This window comes from Berghia stephanieae, chromosome 10, assembly GCF_034508935.2.
Source record: "Berghia stephanieae isolate SIO BIC M18660-M18661 chromosome 10, UCSD_Bste_1.3, whole genome shotgun sequence".
NCBI lineage: Eukaryota > Metazoa > Mollusca > Gastropoda > Nudibranchia > Aeolidiidae > Berghia > Berghia stephanieae.
In genome coordinates, this window is record NC_088369.1 from 615,037 (window position 1) to 634,363 (window position 19,327).

The 19,327-nt window shown below is 36.5% G+C and overlaps 1 protein-coding gene across 1 annotated transcript; it reads left to right on the forward strand.

Moving 5' to 3' along the window:
- The first annotated feature begins 1,410 nt into the window (after positions 1 to 1,410).
- Positions 1,411 to 18,182, forward strand: LOC144956022 (ubiquitin-like-conjugating enzyme ATG3). Its single transcript, XM_078886310.1, has 10 exons — positions 1,411 to 1,601; positions 3,398 to 3,439; positions 4,607 to 4,727; positions 6,852 to 6,962; positions 8,266 to 8,324; positions 9,120 to 9,245; positions 10,501 to 10,656; positions 11,190 to 11,317; positions 13,155 to 13,223; positions 15,868 to 18,182. The coding sequence occupies exons 1-10, from the start codon at positions 1,530 to 1,532 to the stop codon at positions 15,947 to 15,949; spliced, it is 966 nt and encodes a 321-aa protein (XP_078742436.1). The 5' UTR covers positions 1,411 to 1,529; the 3' UTR covers positions 15,950 to 18,182.
- Positions 18,183 to 19,327: the final 1,145 nt, after the last annotated feature.

Consider the following 19,327-nt stretch of genomic DNA (forward strand, 5'->3'; position numbering starts at 1 on the left):
AAAAAAAAAAGGATTGCAACTGCATAAATAAAGACCCGTGTTCCCTATGGGGCAAATGCCTCATATCGAACATAATATACAAAGCAATCGTCACACACGCCAACACAGACAAGCAGGAGAATGACATCGGACTGACAGAGGGTTATTTCTAAACCCGGTATAATCAACAACCTCGGAGGAAAATTTCCACATAGATAAGAACCCACAACAAGCAATACTAAGTAGAAAAAAAAGAAAAAGAAATATTTAACACGTGCCTACATAGTAAAAAAAACATTTACTATCATCAATTAACTACCCATCTCAATAACCCCGCACAACTCTAATCTTTAACCCCCCCCCCCCCCCCATTTTTTTTGCACCACAAGCACATACCGTCAAATTGCTACTGGGTTTTTGCGCCCCCCCCCCTCCCTTTTTTTCTTCTTCTTTAAAAAAAAAAATAATTATTGTCGATTGATATTTACTTTTTATGATTAGCAAGTGAGGTAAGCCTGTCACAGGATACTGGACTCTGCAATTAACCCTTTGCCAGTGACACTGATTTTTGTTTTCAAATAATAGTTTTTCTTCCCTTTATATTATTTTTAATGTAAAATAAACCGTTCCCATCAGAAGAGCAGCGAGAATATCCGGATTTGGGCTTCAATTAAACTATAATTGCATTGCCGTTATTTGTCTTTTGATGAAGACGGTAAGATCTTCTATTAGGTCCAAGTAAGATTGAAATTCACATTTGAAAGGTTAAGTTGTAGGTGGGTTTTTTTTTTCTTTTCTTTTCTTTTTTTTTCAAACGCTGATTCTTTTTTTCTGACTGGCAAGCGCACGCTATACTTAACCGCACGGCTTGCACACACAAAACGAGACATCTAGGTCACAAAACAAGACATATACGTTTCGTTTGTGCCAAGACAGCAATCCAAAACCGAGTTCGAAAGACATTTCCATAAAAGATTCGGTATTTGCAAGACCCTTATAAACCAATTCCCACCCGAGCTCTAATATATATATATATATATAAAGTTCATTTCTATTGATGGAGTTATTCAAGGGTCTTACTTCATATGAAAATCGAATTTGTAAATGTTATAGGTTTGTATTGATATTTTTGACAAGAAAACTTGGCAGATTTGAGAGGGTGTCTTCTGAACGCACCATCCATTTTACAGTCCCCTGGTAGTTCTTGAGTTGACAGTCACGCAAAGACAGCAGACCACGTTCATAGTTCAAGTTTTATCTTGTTTATTATTTTGGGAAATAATTGTTTCATTTGTTTTAAGAGAATAACAAACAAATTCAATCCATAATGAAGGAATCATTATGATTTAATATTATGTTTTTTGTTCTGTGAACTTCTGTCAGATTTTAATTTTTAGAAAGGGGTGTCACCCTGTGCATTATTATTGTTTGTCAGTTTTATCTTCCGGGTTACAAGTACAGGTTTATCTCACTATCTTGTGATTGTTTAACCGAAACTGAAAACTGTGGTTTTCAATACACAACTTCTGTTTTACAAGATTACAGAAAATATGCAGAATATTCTCAATAGCGTGAAGGGCCATGCTCTAGGATTTGCTGAATACTTGACACCTGTTCTAAAGGTAAGGTAACTGGATGGTGATATTATAGCTACGACAGTTCAGCTGAGTCTTCTCCTGTCAGTGACAGTGCAGGCAGCGGCTGTCTCTTGCATTGCTGTACTTGATTACTTGCAATAATTGAATTGCACGCTCTCTTAATACATGTGCTTACGGATTCATGACATGACATTGTAGCGTTTGAGTTTGTTTGGTGCTACACGTCAACTCTCGTCTCTGCTTCAGGGCATATTATTGTATATTGCTGTTTCAGATATTTGAGGCCAAAAAAAAAGTTGGCCCCAGTCCCAGACAGGGGAACGAATAAGAATACACTGTTTACAGTCGGTGCCGGTAAATGAAATGGCATCCGGACTATCTGATGGAGAGAAAGATAAAGTGAGTAAATGTGACTCATATCATATATAAATAAAGATAAGGGAACAACACAAAACAAACAGACGATTTCGGCCTTTGGCCTTCTTCAAGTAAGTTCAAGTAAACACAAAATTTGTTATATAACTATGAACGAAAGGCCGAAACGTCGTTTGTTTTGTGTTGTTCCCTTATATATGTCACAGTTACTCATATACTCACTTATCTTCCTCTCCATCTTATTGGCTCATTTAGGCACTTCTTGTTTTCGGAACAATCTGTCTGTGTGAAATAGTTTTTGTATCATTGCATTTCGACTGATTAATCAATTAATCGGAAATCTTGTCATTTGATGGAATTGATTTCAGACCCTCAGAAAACGTTTTTTATGATATAAGTAAGTATGAGTATGAGATGTGAGTTGTAAAAAAAAAATATTTCCATCCAAGTAGCTAATCAAATATATATGTATTTTTAAAAACCCATTGAAATGAGCAAGAATGGAAATATCAGTGTCTTCAATAGGTCTGAGTCTGATATTGACATTATAATAACATCAAGTTTATCATCATCACCAACCATTCCCTTTTATAAGGGGTCAGTTATACATACATTACCCATTTGGTTGTCTTGGAGATCAAGAGATAGTTAATAATAATAATAGAACGCAGGTAATGATGCAATAATTTATTTGCTAATGTCACAGTGTCAAGAAATGTATAATTTGTCGTGATATATGGTTGAACTAGAATTATATGGCCTTCTATTCATTTTGGGGTCTTGATTGCTCAGTCGGTAGAGCACTCACTTCATACACAAAGGGATCAAGATTGATCCCGTTTATAGTCGAGATTTTTTTTGTGATTCTCCCCTATCAACCCAGCAGTAAATGAGTAGCTGGTTCTTTTAGATCTAGTGGAAAACGCTTTGCAATAGACTAGCACCCTATCAAAAGGAAGCAAGCAATTGCTATTGTCCATTTCACGCTATAGAAACTACAACCATAAACTCCAGCTCCATGGGCTTAATGGCTCTTAAGGACTACATTGATTTTCTTTCATCTACCACATATGAAATGTTAAATGTTTAATAATTATTATTATTATTATTATTATTATTATTATTATTATTATTATTATTATTATTATTATTATTATTATTATTATTATTATATTATATTTATTTATATCCACCACCCTCGACATGGACCTAGAGCAATCTTGGGTGAAGCAGAGATTTTTTTCTGACCATTTGTTTTAGACCTGGAGGAAAGTACTTTCCAATAGGCTAGCATCATATCCAAGGGGTAGCAAGCAATGAATATTGTTCATTTCAGGCTATAGAAACCAGGATAAATCCCCGACTCTGCAGGCCTATTGGCTCTGAGGGTCTGCTTTCTGACTTTTTACATGGCTTAACACTTTGTTTATTGATTTCTTCATTAGGAGTCAAAGTTCAAGGAGACCGGTGTACTCACTCCAGAAGAGGTAAAGGTGTTATTTACAAAAGTATATTTTGATTTGTCATTCTCATATCCTATTGTTTGATGCGGCTATGTGGTCTTGTGGTATGACACTCGCTTTCAGATCGGAAGGTCCTGGGATCGAGCCTCGGCGCATAGTTGAGTGAGTCCTTTGAACAGGCTCTTTACTCACATTTTCTCACCGTACTCAGGTGTAAAATTAGTACCTGGCTGTTAACAACGTTGTCTCTGTCAGAAAAATTTGAATATCGCCTAACAAGTTTCTTGTCTTGTTCTACATGTTACGTGTTAGTCAGGGACCCCTTGTAAAGCACTTTGAGCGAGTTTAGTGGATATTGCGCTATATAAAAGTTCAATTTTAAAAACTTTTTTTTTATGAGATCAGTTTTGTTAGTTCTGAATTTTAATGAAATGATTGAAAACTAATCTTTTAGAGCACAATGCTTCGCACACCTGTTATCAATCGTATCAAAATGGTAATATATGGGTGTGTTCCTTATCATTAAAATTTGCTTTTAAGCTAAACATGAAATTAAAGGGGTGGGGGGGGGGGAACAGGGAGGAGTACTGTCCAGGTTGCTCAGTTGGTATAGCACTTGCTTCACACACAATCGGGACTGAGATCATTCATGGGTGAAGGCATGATTATTTTTTCTGACCCCATCTCCACCCAGCAGTGATAGGGTGGCTGGGTCTGTTAAATATGGCGGATAGTACTTTGTGATAGACTAGCATCCTATTTAAAGGGTAATTTTAGTTAATTTGAGGTTAAGAATATTTGTACATGTCAGAACACTGTGATCGATGTTCAGTTTTACTCATGAAATGAAGATCAAGTTGGATTACATTTTTTGTTTTCTTTTGAAGTTTCAAATTATACATTTTTATCTTCCAAATTATACATTTTTGATTCTTGATTGTATTCATAAATGTTTCTTTTTTGGTTACTCTGGCAGAATAACAATTTTAAAGAATCTTTTCTCTTTCTCTCTCTTTCTCTCTCTCTCTCTCTCTCTCTCTCTCTCTCTCTCTCTCTCTCTCTCTCTCTCTCTCTCTCTCTCTCTCTCTCTCTCTCTCTTTCTCTCTCTCTCTCTCTCTCTCTCTCTCTCTCTCTCTCTATCTCTCTCTATCTCTCTCTCTCCCCTCCCCCACCTTTCTTTCTCTTCTCTAGTTTGTTGCAGCAGGAGATCACATAGTCCATCATTGTCCCACCTGGCAATGGGCTGCAGGGGAGGAAAGCAAAACCAAGCCATATCTGCCAAAGGACAAACAGTTTCTCATCACCAGAAATGGTATCAACCTCGTTCCATTTGACATATTTTTTTGAAAGGGGAATGGGGGGGGGGGGGGGGGGGGGGCTACATTTTTGTGTGTGTGGGTGTGTTTTTTTTCTCCTGTTTTTGTGTTGTTTTGTTTCTGTTTTTTGTTGTTGGTTTTTATTTTTTTGGGGGGATATTTTTCCATTATAACTTATAGAGATGCACTTTTACTTATATTTTTCTTTTGTTCACTATATTGATTCATGAATTCAAATGAATATATTTCATAGCGCATAATTATTCATTAATGTAATTCACGTTTGTAAACACCAATTTCCTTATAGATGAATAAAGTTTGTATATATTTAAATTTACCCATAACTAAGCTTTGACCCATCAACATATTTCCTACCATTTACTTGTTCCGTCCCCTCGACTATTTATTTCCTGAGCTACCCTTTGTATTGCCAAACACACAAATTATTAGGTCAGGCCCAGTGAGTATTTCTTACATATTTTGACACGTTGATAAAGGAATGTAGCATTGCAATGCTTGACAACACTGCATTTTTTTTTCAATCATCTGTGTTAAATTTGTGAGTGATACTCAGTATCTGTGGGTTGTTTGCTCCGGGTGATTCGCAAGTACTTTATGTGGCTCTGGCCTTCGGATCACGGTCATCAGTTGGTTTCAGGGGCAATGAAATGTTTATTCGATTAATTTTAATAAAATATATGATAACTGACATGATATTCAAAAGTCTATGCACTGTATGTTGATTACATAACTCGAGACTCATACTATAAGATTATAATTTAAAAAAGGCACCCATTTCAATAGGTCATCAGGCATAGCAACAAGAGGCCACAGAGGAACCATCAATTGAAAATGTAACTTCGTCACCCTTCCATGATATAATGGAATATTTGTAATCTCAAACCACACACATTTAGTTATAATGGTTTGGATTACCCATTAACTAGATCAGAATTCATCCATGATGTTTTCGACAAAGCTTTTATTTATTTGGGGACGAAGTGGCCGATTGGTTAAAGCATTGCACTGTGATCCAGAAGGTCCCGGGTTCAAGACCCGCTTCAGGCACTTTAGTTTTTTTCCTTCAATTATTAACACCCAATTTGCTCACTTGGACAATATGGATCATTCCAGTTGACATCAGACATCCTGTTTGATGGATTATCTATATTCCTTCATGGAATGTCTAGGCGACACGATCTTATGATGCCGCTGCGAGGGGCATAACTTTTTTATTTAAAAAAATATATATTTGTCTTCCTTTTTTAAAAAAACAAAAAATAAATAAAACTTTTTTCTTGGTGGAGTCTTTTGACCTCCCTTGGAATGGGATCACTTTGTTTTGCCCTGTACGCAGTCCTTGCCAGTAGGGAAATTGTCAAATGCATAGCTATAGTCTAGGGAGATATTTTTTTCCTTGTAAATTATCCCTCTGATATGTAGTGTTACAATTTAAGTTTTAAATATATTATTTATAAAAAAAAATATGAGTGTGTTCCTATTGTGCGGCTATGTGGTCTTGTGGTATGACACCCACTTTCGGTAGGAAGGTCCTGGGTTCGAGCCTCGCTCGGCGCATAGTTGAGTCCTTGGAGAAGGCTCTTTACTCACATTCTCTCACCGTACTCAGGTGTAAAATGAGTACCTGGCTATTAACAGCGTTGTCTCTGTCCCAAAAATATGTAATATCACCTGACAAGCGTCATGTCTCGTCCTACATGTTATGTGTTGCTGATTGCCAGGGACCCCTTGTAAAGTGCTTAGAGCACGTTTAGTGGATATTGCACTATATAAAAGCTCGTTTTTTATTTTTCTTATTTTTGATGGAGTTTTGATGAGACTTTTAGATGAACTCAACCAAAGTACACTGAGAGTGTGTTCTTTGAATTTACATCTGTTACCGATTTGAACCAGTCTCCTTCTTAATTTTTCTCATGTGCTGTCAATTGTTAATCTATTATAATTTTTTATTGTCCCATTTTCTTCCTTTTGACTGGCGCTGCGAAATGACCTAAATGTGTCGCAATTGCCGTAAAACCCTTAAAAACAAAAGCAAAACAATACAAAACCTTTTTATCTCTAATTTGTTTTCACAATGCCCACTATTCCACCACCCACAGTGCCATGCTTCAAGAGAGTCAAACACATGGACACTCACCAAGAGGAGCAAGAGAAAGTCATAGAGGAGAACGATGAAGATGGGGGATGGGTGGACACACACCATTATGCTAGTAAGGAATTAATTTGTTCTAAGCTGCTATTCTTCTTCTTCATCATGGTATAAACATCATCATCATCATCATCTAAAAATATTATTATTGTTGTTATTATTATTATTATTATTATTATTATTATTATTATTATTATTATTATTATTATTATTATTATTATTATTATTATTATTATCAGTCAAATCCTCATCTTCATTATCCAGGCTTTTTCTTTTGTGTGGCTGAACTGAGCTCAGTAGCTCCTGAGATGAAGTTCACCGTTTGGGTATATTGCTGTCCATTGTAAAGAATTGATCGAAAAGTTCTGTTGAGTGGGAACAGCATCGTTGATTTCATATGGCTGTTGGTTGTCAATGCAATCAAGGTGGAGCGATTAAGCGGAGATGGTGTGCGATTAAACAGGAAAAATTATGGTTTTCGGGAATGTGTAACGTATAAGCGGCCTCCCCTCCAATAAAAAAACAAACAAACAAAAAAAAACAAACAAACAATGAAACAACAAAACTCAAAGATGAAAACGTAAGAGGTTCATATCAAGAAAATAAAGTGGCCAGAGGAGGAGGAGTAGTAGTAGTAGTAGTAGTAGTAGTAGTAGTAGTAGTAGTAGTAGTATTAGTAGTAGTAGTAGTAGTAGTAGTAGTAGTTAGTAGTAGTAGAGTAGTACAGTAGTAGTAGTATATTAGTAAGTAGTAGTAGTAGTAGTAGTAGTAGTAGTAGTAGTAGTAGTAGTAGTAGTAGTAGTAGTAGTAGTAGTAGTAGTAGTAGTAGTAGTAGTAGTAGTAATAGTAGTAGTAGTAGTAGTAGTAGTCGTAGTAGTAGTAGTAGTAGTAGTAGTAGTAGTAGTAGTAGTAGTAGTAGTAGTAGTAGTAGTAGTAGTAATAGTAGTAGTGTTTGTAGCAGTATAGTTAGCTGCGGAAGAAATGGTGATATATGCGATTACAGTGGTAAATAAGGTTTGACAAAACTCGAATGTGGCACAAGCGGTTATGCTCACATTTCTAAAGACATTAGAATTGGTGATTGTTCAAGTATTCTACATCCAGGCAAATGAACCCACTGGATGAAATTTTTCATGAATGTGAAGGGTTCTTTGGGTTATTCCAGTCTTCCCATAAGACAAATTTGCCCCTGGGGTTGACTATAGGGAATTTTATTTATTTTGTAAAAGTTTTATTTATTTTTTTTTTTTCAGAAGTCAGTCTCTCATATTAGATTCAATCTGCTTTGTTGCATTGCGGGATTCATTATTTTTTTTTCTTTTCTGTTTTTCCTTGATTTATTTGTGTGTTTGTTTTTATTCCAGCTGATCACAGCGTGAATGCTTTAAATGAAGATATGGGAGATATGACACTAGAAAACAAGGTAAGCAGTTTGATTTGTTTTGTTTTATTTTGTTTTTGTTTCTCGAATATTCAAATTTGTGTTTTAAAAATGTTACTCAAGTAATTTTGTTTGTTTGTTATATATTATTATTATTATTATTATTATTATATTATTATTATTATTATTATTATATTATTATTATTATTATTATATTATTATATATTATTAAATTTTATTATTATTTATTATTATTATATATATTTATTATTGGTTGATAGTCCTCTTGCGGCTATGTTGTCTTTAGTTATGACACTTGCCATTGGATCAAAAGGTCCTGGGTTTGAGCCCTGTCCTGAGCGGTGCATAGTCGAGTCCTTGGAAAAGGCTCTTTACTTTGTAAAGTGCTTTGAACACTTTTAGTGGATATTGTTTTATATAAATTATAAAAGCTCGAATTTTTTTTTTTTTGTCTTGTTTTTTTTTTTGTTTGATTTTTAAAAGGTGATAGGGATTCAGTATTGCTTTTCGTTATCTTTGTGTGATTATTGTGCCATGTCTTTTTTTTCAAAGAGGGGGCGGGGTTGGGGGTTTTTTTTTATGTGTGTTTGGATGGGGGTCGGTTGGTTCTTTTTTTTCTCTCCATTTTTATTATTTCCTACAACTGGAAATAGAGTGAGGAAATAATGAAGTCACAATGTGATAGTATTTATTTTAACTCTGTTGTTCGCTGCCTTTTATACCCGCCATTATCAAGGGTAGTAAGTGTAAAGTAATTCTTGTCGCAAGATAGACAGAGTTTCCTCTGAAAACATCTTTTTTTGTTGTCCATTTCAGGGGGCCAGTGCAACAGTAACCAAACAGAGCAATGATGATGATGATGATGATGACGACGACGAAGATGGTGAGGCTGAGGATATGGAAGCATTTGAAGAGAGTGGAATGCTTGAGGAACAAGATGAGGTTTGGAATAGTTTGTATCCTTTGTTTATATTTTTCTTTTATTTAAATTTTGATAAGTTTGCTTTAAATACTAACCAGATGTTCATATTTTGTTAGGGGGGGGGGGGGGTTCATTTGTTTTTTGTTTTGTTTTTGTTTTAGCTTTTATAAAAAGATCTTTTGTGTGATGGTGGCCTTGTGGTCTGACACACCTTGGGACCTCTCTGTCCTCTGTTTAAGTCTTGTTGTGGGTCGTGCCAAATTGAGTCCTTCGAATAAATTATTTGCTCACATTCTGTCCCAGCACTCTAAAATCAAATTATATACAACCCTTGTAAAATCAGTGCAATTGTTCAACTGCGGAACGTGGCCGCTGACCAGAACAGAAGACCAAGATTAGACAAGATTCCATATTAAACAATATACGATACTCCACAAAAATAAGCACTAAAACACTGCTCAAAAAGTTAATGAAAGACAGAACCTTATCAATTCAATTCCTGGAGGCAAGATCGCGGCTTTTTGGGCATATACTCAGAAGAGATGAAAGTATACCAGTTAATAATGTCATGAGTAATTTTTTCACCCCATCTGGACACAAGAAATATAAAGGCAGACCACCCATGTCAATTCACACTGTCCTGAATAGAGGCCTAAAATGTCTCCAAAATAATCATGAACTAAAAAACAAAGGAAGTTCTTATAGCATTAGCATCCACAGCAAAAGACCGTGAACTTTGCAAGGAATTGAAACAGACGATTAGAGAGGCAGCCAAGGCGTCCAGATTGGATGATTAGGAAACGAAAGTCCTTGTCAGTCAAGTCAGCCAGTGTAAAATGAGCCCCTGGCTGGTAACAGAATAGTTTCCATCGAAAAATAAATATTGTAATATATGTATTACAGGCATCCTTTTATTCTAACATGTCAATTGTTGTTGTTGGCTTTGGACCCCTTGTACGAAAAGTTGAACCCTTGGATAATGCTCTCTCCTCACATTTTCTTACCGTTCAGGTGTAGAATGAGTACTTGGCAAGTAACAGCAGAGTTTCCTTCAAAAATAATAAAGTTGTAACCTTACTTGTCCCATATTTTAAGCATTGCTGTTGCCTTTTGATCCTTTGTCTAGCACTTTGAGCACATTTGGAGGATATTGCGCAACATAAAAGCTGAATTTATTGGGGTTTTTTTATTGTTTTCTTTGCTTTTATTTGGGAAGGGGGGTTGTTGCTGTTTTTAAAAATAATTGATGATTTGTTGTTTTGTTTATTCTATCAGGCAACAATGACAGTTCCAGTGAAGAGTGATCAACCAGCAGAAGGGGGTGCAGTGGGCGGTGACAGCGGCATTATCCAGACCCGAACCTATGACCTAAACATCACGTATGACAAATATTACCAGACGCCGAGGTTGTGGCTTTTTGGATACGATGAAGTGAGTAAAGAAAAACTCTTTGTCTCAGATTCCTATTTTCTGACGTTTTGATTCCACATTTGGAATATGAAGGGTTGATTGACAGGTCTGCTTATGAGTTGGCAGGTGTGTTGTTAGTTTGAATTACCTCTCCCTCCAGACACACACACATACACACACACTCACACAAACACACACACACCACTCCACGCCACGCTGTGTAACTACAACATCATATACTAGTCTCCTGCATCATAGTATTATTAGTAAAAGTACAATTACACTGATTGCATCGTTTTGTTTGTTATAAAAAGGTGCACAGGATGTTTATTAATATTGATTATGATACCCGCAGTCTTAAGCACAATCCAATCCAATCCATACTGTTGCAACTTCAATTTTGAAGATATTATTTGTGTTGTTTTGGAATGGTTTTGGCTGTGTATACCTATGATTATGTCCTCCATATTTATGTCCTAGAAATGTATTCTTAATGGCAAGTAAAATGTTCATGATTATCAGAATTTGTCATGGATAAAATTCTTGATTCACAGAGTCGAAAGCCTTTAGCTGTGGAACAAATGTATGAGGATTTTAGTCAAGACCATGCTAAAAAAACTATCACCATGGAAACTCACCCCAATCTACCCGGTCCTCCCATGGCGTCAGTCCATCCGTGCAGGTAAGTCCTGACCTTTTACTTTTGGGAAAATTATATATTCTTCCAGAGATGAGGGGCGAGATTCTTTTGTATCATTTCCTGTCAACTAATCGGTGTGACCGAAATTCTGGAATCCCTAAACTTGACCCCATTGACGAATGCTGTCGGAAACATTGATTTCCATCCCTGCATCCATGAGCAAGTTGCACCCTTAAATCAACTTCAGACAAATCAGGGATCACAAAGACACCATCCTACAATACCGATCAAGCAACAGTTTTATGAAACAAACACTTATTCTAACTCAATCTTTCTTCGCACCATCCAAGATTGGAACACTCTTCCAAGTCACAGTCAAGCCTATTCCAATGGTAAACAATATAAATGATTCCTATTATCTTACAATTAATTGTGTAGACAAATTATGAGCCTCACACTCCAAGGGAATGCTCACATCTGAGATACTAAGAAGTTCATTATGGATACAGACACCGCAAGAATAATACACATTTTAGAATTGCAATAGTTTGATCGACTCTATTGAATTAAATTTTGCATTCTTCCATTCGTAAAACACATGATTCATCTATACAACCCAAAATAAGAAACTTGCATTCAATAAATTATTCAGATAGTGTTAATCTAGTAACTCTCAACAAACATCTACAAAATGGGCGACTAATTTTTGTATCTACTCTGCTCCCCATTTATGGAATTCTCTCTCAAAATCTGTCAGAGATATTGTCAGTGCCGGCTTTTTTTTAAAGTCCTGCTTGAAAATACATCCTTGTAATGTCTGAATGTATAATTGTACCCTCCCAATTATTTGTGTGAAGGAATTATAATGACTATGGTAAACATTTCTTGTCCATACATCAGTGTAATGAATCTGTAAGGCGCTATGAGAAATCATCTCAGTTCATATTTGTGTGACAGAAATACACAACTAAATCTTCGAGAATGAGATATTAATATCATCGTGAAGCTGAGGCATTGCTGAGTATTTTGCAGTTTATTCTCTATTGATATCTTAATTAGAACCATAGATAAGGCGTTTTATAGACGCCCAGCTGAGCAAATGTCATGCAAAAATGGTAGAAATATGAGAACTATTTTTGCGATTTAAAAAAAATCATTCTATCAACATCAACCAATGTCCAGATTTTCCCAGGCATGGAATGTGTAGTAAATTCATTGAGTAGCTGATGTTTTGACCTAAATATTGATACCAAACATGATAGGCCATGACTCAAAAATTGGAGGTGGAGTTAGAATAAATTACGGACCTATTTTCAATATTTCGGTCTTGTGTTTCCCTGCTTCATGCGATGGTAGGATGATTAATTTACTTATTTTAAGCATTTATAGCATGTCATTAGTAATTTTCTTAATTTTAATCCGTAATTAAGATATCATAGGTGATTTTCCAAGTGAAATCAACTATTTTCCCCATGATCTTGGTGTCACTTTGTGCGACTTTTACTGGGTTTCTTCAGCCTTCACACATTTAATTCATGTTTACCCTCTGTTCAGTTTACTGTTTGGTATACATTTAAATACTTTGAAAGCTATCTATTTTTAAATAAATGAATTATAACTTTTTATAAATAAAAATAAGAACAATAAAAAAGAGAAGTGAATAATATTTTTTTTGTAAGTTTCATTAAAAAATTTAGTTCAATTTTGTTTGTTTATAAAAATTTTTTTTTTTTTTTTTTTTTGATCATTTCTTGTTTTAATTCTATTTTTACATTCAAATCTTTTTTCCTTTAAAAAAAACCTATTTGTTTAACTGTCAAGCCAATCCATTTCTATGATAACATGGTAAGATATTCTCTTTGGTCCACATCTTTTACAGGCATGCTGAAGTTATGAAGAAAATTATCCAGACTGTAGCCGAGGGGGGTGGAGAACTAGGAGTCCATATGTATCCTTTTTAAAATTCTATTGAAATCATCTTGAGCATGTGTAGTGGATATTGCACCACAAGGCTTTGGGGAGTGTTTTTGTTGTTGTTATTTTTGTTAAAGAAAACACAATTTATCATGTTGTTTGTCTAAGATGAAAAACATTGGGTGGTCCGAGCCTGGTCTTTCCTTACATTATAGAATATTGTTCTATGTTGTAGAATTTTTAGTAAAATAAAGGGAGTAAAAATGACTCTGATAAAAGATACAAAACAAAGTAAACGACGCTTCGGCCTTTGGCCTTCCTCAGATAAACAAGAAAAATAAATACAAAATATTATATGGGCAAGATAGTTAAAACATTATAGACAAAAACGTGTTTGTGTGTGTGTCTGTGTGTGTGTGCATGCAAGGGATGGAGAGAGATAGAGAGAGAGAGAGAGAGAGAGAGAGAGAGGGAGGGAGGGAGAGAGAGAGATAGAGAGAGAGAGAGAGAGAGATATATATATATATATATATATATATATATATATATATATATATATATAAGAGAGAGAGAGAGAGAGAGAGAGAGAGAGAGAGAGAGTTAGATTACTTCCTGTATTATGTACCATTACCATGGGACAACAATGTCGCACACATGGGAGCTGTCACTCAAAGCTGTATAATTTCAGAGTAAATTTCATGCCAAAATAGGGACTTTGATCGGATATGTGAAATTTAATTTTAGTTGGTTTTATTGGGGTTTTTTTTGTTGGTCAGATTAAGAAATCAGAGACATTCTCCCCAATAAACCATATACCGTGGAATGGGGTGATTAAGCCCAGTTGAGATGACTAAGACCTGCCCCCAAATCCGCCCCCCCCCCCCCCCCCCCCCCCCCCCCCCCCCCCCCCCCCCCAGATTGAAAATTATTAAACAAATGTAAACCATTCATCATTCCATAAATTTCACCCTTCCCCACACTTTTACTTTTAGCTGGACCGGGTCCTTTGACCTCCCATAGGGGGGGGGGGGAGGAGGTCACTTGCTGTGTCTTCTATCCCCTTATATCTTGGAATGGGATTACTTAGTTTTGTCCCAGTCTTGGCTGGAGTCCTTGACTGGGAGGGCAACAGTCACATGTATTATTATTATTATTATAGTTTTGGGAGATGATGTTTGTTCCCCTTGTACATTATCTTTCTGCTGTGTAATGTTAGTTATATATTCTGTAAACATTTGAGTGTGTTCCTCTTAGTGAGATCATGTGCTGGTGTCTGGATGAGAAGTTAAGGTGATCTCAAACTTAAGTACATTGATGGTGTGCTCTTGGAATCTACATCTGTACCCTTTTTGAACCAATTCCCCTTTGTCTTACTGCTTCTTGGGTGCTTTGATTGTAAATCTAGAATATTATAACTATTCCAGTTTCTTCTTTATACTGGCGCTGATATGCCCTAAATGCGTCGCAAGTGCCGTAAAAACCTGGAACGCCACCTTTTTCACATCTTTGTATGATTTAATCTTGATATTGAAAAAACCTGTCCAGCTTGATCTTTTTCGTAAGTGTGGGGAACGGTGAAATCTATCAAATGGTGTGGGGAACGGTGAAATCTATCAAATGGTGTGGGGAACGGTGAAATCTATCAAATGGTGTGGGGAACGGTGAAATCTATCAAATGGTGTGGGGAACGGTGTAAAATCTATCAAATGGTGTGGGGAACGGTGAAATCTATCAAATGGTGTGGGGAACGGTGAAATTTCATGATCATCAATGGTGTGGGAACGGTGAATCTATCAAATGTGTGGGGACGGTGAAATCTATCAAATGGTGTGGGGGACGGTGAAATCTATCAAATGGTGTGGGGAACGGTGAAATCTATCAAATGGGTGGGACTGAATCTATCAATGGGTGGGAACGTGAAATCTATCAAATGGTGTGGGGAACGGTGAAATCTATCAAATGGTGTGGGGAACGGTGAAATCTATCAAATGGTGTGGGGAACGGTGAAATCTATCAAATGGTGTGGGGAACGGTGAAATCTATCAAATGGTGTGGGGGGACGGTGAAATCTATCAAATGGTGTGGGGAACGGTGAAATCTATCAAATGGTTGGGGAAGGTGAAATCTATCAAATGGTGTGGGGAACGGTGAAATCTATCAAATGGTGTGGGGAACGGTGAAATCTATCAAATGGTGTGGGGAAGGGTGAAATCTATCAAATGGTGTGGGGAACGGTGAATGAAATCTAATCAAATGGTGTGGGGAAGGGTGAAATCTATCAAATGGTGTGGGGAACGGTGAAATCTATCAAATGGTGTGGGGAAGGGTGAAATCTATCAAATGGTGTGGGGAACGGTGAAATCTATCAAATGGTGTGGGGAAGGGTGAAATCTATCAAATGGTGTGGGGAACGGTGAAATCTATCAAATGGTGTGGGGAAGGGTGAAATCTATCAAATGGTGTGGGGAATGGTGAAATCTATCAAATGGTGTGGGGAATTGTGAAATCTATCAAATGGTGTCAATTTTGGCCATATTTGTTAAAAGATTTTTAATCTGGGAGGTACATTTTGGGGCTGGTCCTAGTTACTTCATTCCATGGTAACCGACAAAAGAATAACAGACAAATTGTTGGGGTTTTTTCTATTCTGTGAAATTGACCTTGACCTGCTGTTACAGGTATCTGATGATTTTCTTGAAATTCGTCCAAGCAATCATTCCAACCATTGAGTACGACTATACAAGACATTTCACCATGTGATGATAATGGGGACCACTGGTCTTTTATGGAGTCATTACCAATTATCGCATCACCATCATTATCATCAGCATCATCATCATTATCATTATCATTATTATCATCTTTTCATCTTCAACATTATATACAATGCATTTTGTATGGCTATTTATTTATTTATTTATCTTGCTTTATTTTTTATCATCCTCTGGGGTATGAAAAATATGGAATTCTTTCAGTTTTTTTGTTTTGTTTTGGTTTTGTTTTTTTCCCCTTTTAAAAAAATTTGTAATGATAGGGACTTGAGACAAGTTATTTAGAAAAAATTAATTTAATAATTTAAAAAAAGAATTATTTATGAAAATTGGATACATTGAAGTTCAATTTAATGATACATTTGCTTCAATAGTTTAGAGATTTTGCTTTCTTTGATTCAAGCTCAGATATTATTTAACGTTTAATTTTGAGTTTTGACAATAGGGAAATGGAGTCAACACGCTCCTTTTAAAAGGATATAAATATAAATACAGTAGTCGCTGGGTTCTAGTTCTAGCACATTGTTGGGAGAAGCCTAAAAGTGTGCTAGAATCCGAGCCTGCCACAATCCAAGTGTCACGGCAGGTAATGGCTTGGTTCGGTCACCCAGTTCCAGCATTCCGTATTGCATACCTGCCAACCCTTCCACTTTTGGCGGAATCATTCCTATTTTCATTCTTCCATTTCCACAATTCCGCCGTTGTCTCTAAAATTCCTATTATCAAAAATTAATGAAGATGATGGTAAGAAGAAAAAAATGAAAGGGGGGGTCGAGGGAGTGGTTAAAGATGAATTTTTTTTTTTAAGGATTGACAAGAGGGAATTAAGTAATAAAACTAATGTCACTCCTTTCCCCCTTCCCCATTCCGTTACCTGATACATGTGATATATGTAGTTTTGCCAGTTGTGCCAGAATGCTGTCCGTGTTTGGTGGTCATTTCGATACAGAATTATCCATTGTCAAGAAATTCCTGTTTTTTGTCTCAAATTCCTTTATTCTGACCTTCTGATTCCACTTTTGGAATATGAAGGGTTGGCAGGTCTGCATATTGCAGAAGAGCCTGCTGGAATTCGGTGTACCAGAATCCAGCAAGTACTATATTTTGATTTGTATTTTTTAAAAAATTTTAATCTGCTTCCTCTACTTTCATTATTTTATTGCTAGAAACCCGATCCCATCACTGCATGCAAAATGACATTTGTTTACTTTTTATCCGTCAAACCCACAGGTTTTTCAATGCTTTATCAATAAAACACGTTGCTTTAATTGTGGCGAGATTCTGGACTGTGCTTTTATGGATGTCAATCACGATTATAACATCTTTATCATTGTCCATTGTCCATGTGCCGCTATGTGGTCTTTTGTATGACACTCGCTTTCGGATCAGATGTCCTGAGTTCGAGCCTCGCTCACTCGGCGCATAGTTGAATCCTTGGTAATGGGTTTTGACTCACATTTTCTTGCCGTACTCGGGTGTAAAACGAGTACATGGCCGTTAACAGTGTTGTCTCTGTCCGAAAAAAATGTACTATCGCTTAACAGGCATCATGTCCTGTCCTTAGCGTTAAGTATTGTTCTTGTAAAGTGCTTTGAGCACATTAAGTGGATGTTACGCTATATAAAAGCTCAATTTTTTTTAAATTGTCAAACTGCTAAGATAGAAGAGACTGTGGATTTAAAACATAGTCGGCCTGATCAGAGTCTTTTGACCTCCCTTGGAATGTCTTCTATCCTCCTATATTTGGTTTCTGTGGAGTTGCTGTCTGTCTTTGTTTTGAAATGAGATTACTTGGTTTTGTCCTGGGCCTGGCAGTGGTTTTTGCCTGGGAGGGAAACAGCCAAATGTAAATTTATAGTTTTTGGAGATGATAACATTTTTTTTTCCCTTGTAAATCATCTCTCTATCATGTACTGTTATATGATTTTTGTTGAAAATATGACGTGTATACATTTCAGTGTATTCCTCTCAGTGGGATCGTGTGCTTATGTCTGGATGAGACTTTTAGGTGATCGCAAACTAAGAATACTGATTATGTGCTCTTGGAATCCACATCTGTTTCCTATTTGAATGAATTCCCCTTTGTCTTTCCTTTTCTGGGGTGCTTTAATTGTAATTCTAGACCCTTTTTTTACCATTCCATTTTCTTCCTTTTTACTGGCGCTGATATGACCTAAATGTGTCACAATGGCTGTAAAACCATTAAAATAACAAAAACAAAACAAGTATTTCGTGGGATTTTTTACTTCCCTTGCTGGGAGTAGAGGTCACTATCACTGTGTCTTATATTAAAGAAAGAGTGAAAATGGAGAGGCTTCGTATGGGAACAAAACAGACAATGGACGTTTCGGGTACAAACTGCAACCACCATTGATTACAGACGATACAAGTTATTTTGCAATTTAATTTATTTGTTTTCCACGTTAATTTGTGTATTGTTGTGCACCCGAAACGTCCATTGTCTGTTTGGTTCCCATACGAAGCCTCTCCATTTTCACTCTTTCGTTAGTATTCACGATCACTGGCTTCAGGCAGCCCCTGCCATTTTCTACTGTGTCTTATATTCCACCTTATATCTGTTTTCCTTTTCCAGATTGCTTTCTGTCCTTGACTGGGAATGAAATTACTTGGATTTTTATCCTTACCCCGGCTGAAGTCCTTTGAACTCGGGCTGTTGAAATATATACAGGTTCATGGTGTCATCGGGTGTGTCAATGCAATTCCTATCATTGCTGTGTCAAAACAACCCGTGAGGCTAACTGATTTGGTGTGATTGGCATGTTCTAAAGATGGCTATGGCTTTGGGAAAATACTTGCCTGTTCTGCCTGCCAGGAAGATCAAACGTTCTGGGTGGGGTTCCTGACCACCTGGATGTACTTACTGTGCCTTCTATCCCTCTATTTTTGTTTTTCAACTTGCTTTCTGTCTTTGTCTTGGAATGAGATTACTTAATTTTGTCCTGACTCTACTGTGTCATCTATCCCCCTATATCTGGGTGGGGTTCCTGACCTCCCATAGTGGGCAGGGAGGTACTTACTATGTCTTCTATCCCCCTATATCTGGGTGGGGTTCCTGACCTCCCATAGTGGGCAGGGAGGTACCTACTGTGCCTTCTATCCCTCTATATCTGTTTTTCAACTTGCTTTCTGTCTTTGTCTTGGAATGAGATTTAGACTTAGTTTTGTCCTGACTCTGGCCGGAGTCCTTGACTGAGAGGGAAACAGTCGAATCTATAGTTATAGTTTTGGGAGATGATATTTTTTTCATTGTAAATCATCTCTCTGTTATGTAGTTGTTTATTTATATTTAACATTTGAGTTATAAACCTTTGAGTGTATTCCTCTTTGTGGAATATTGTGCTGGAGC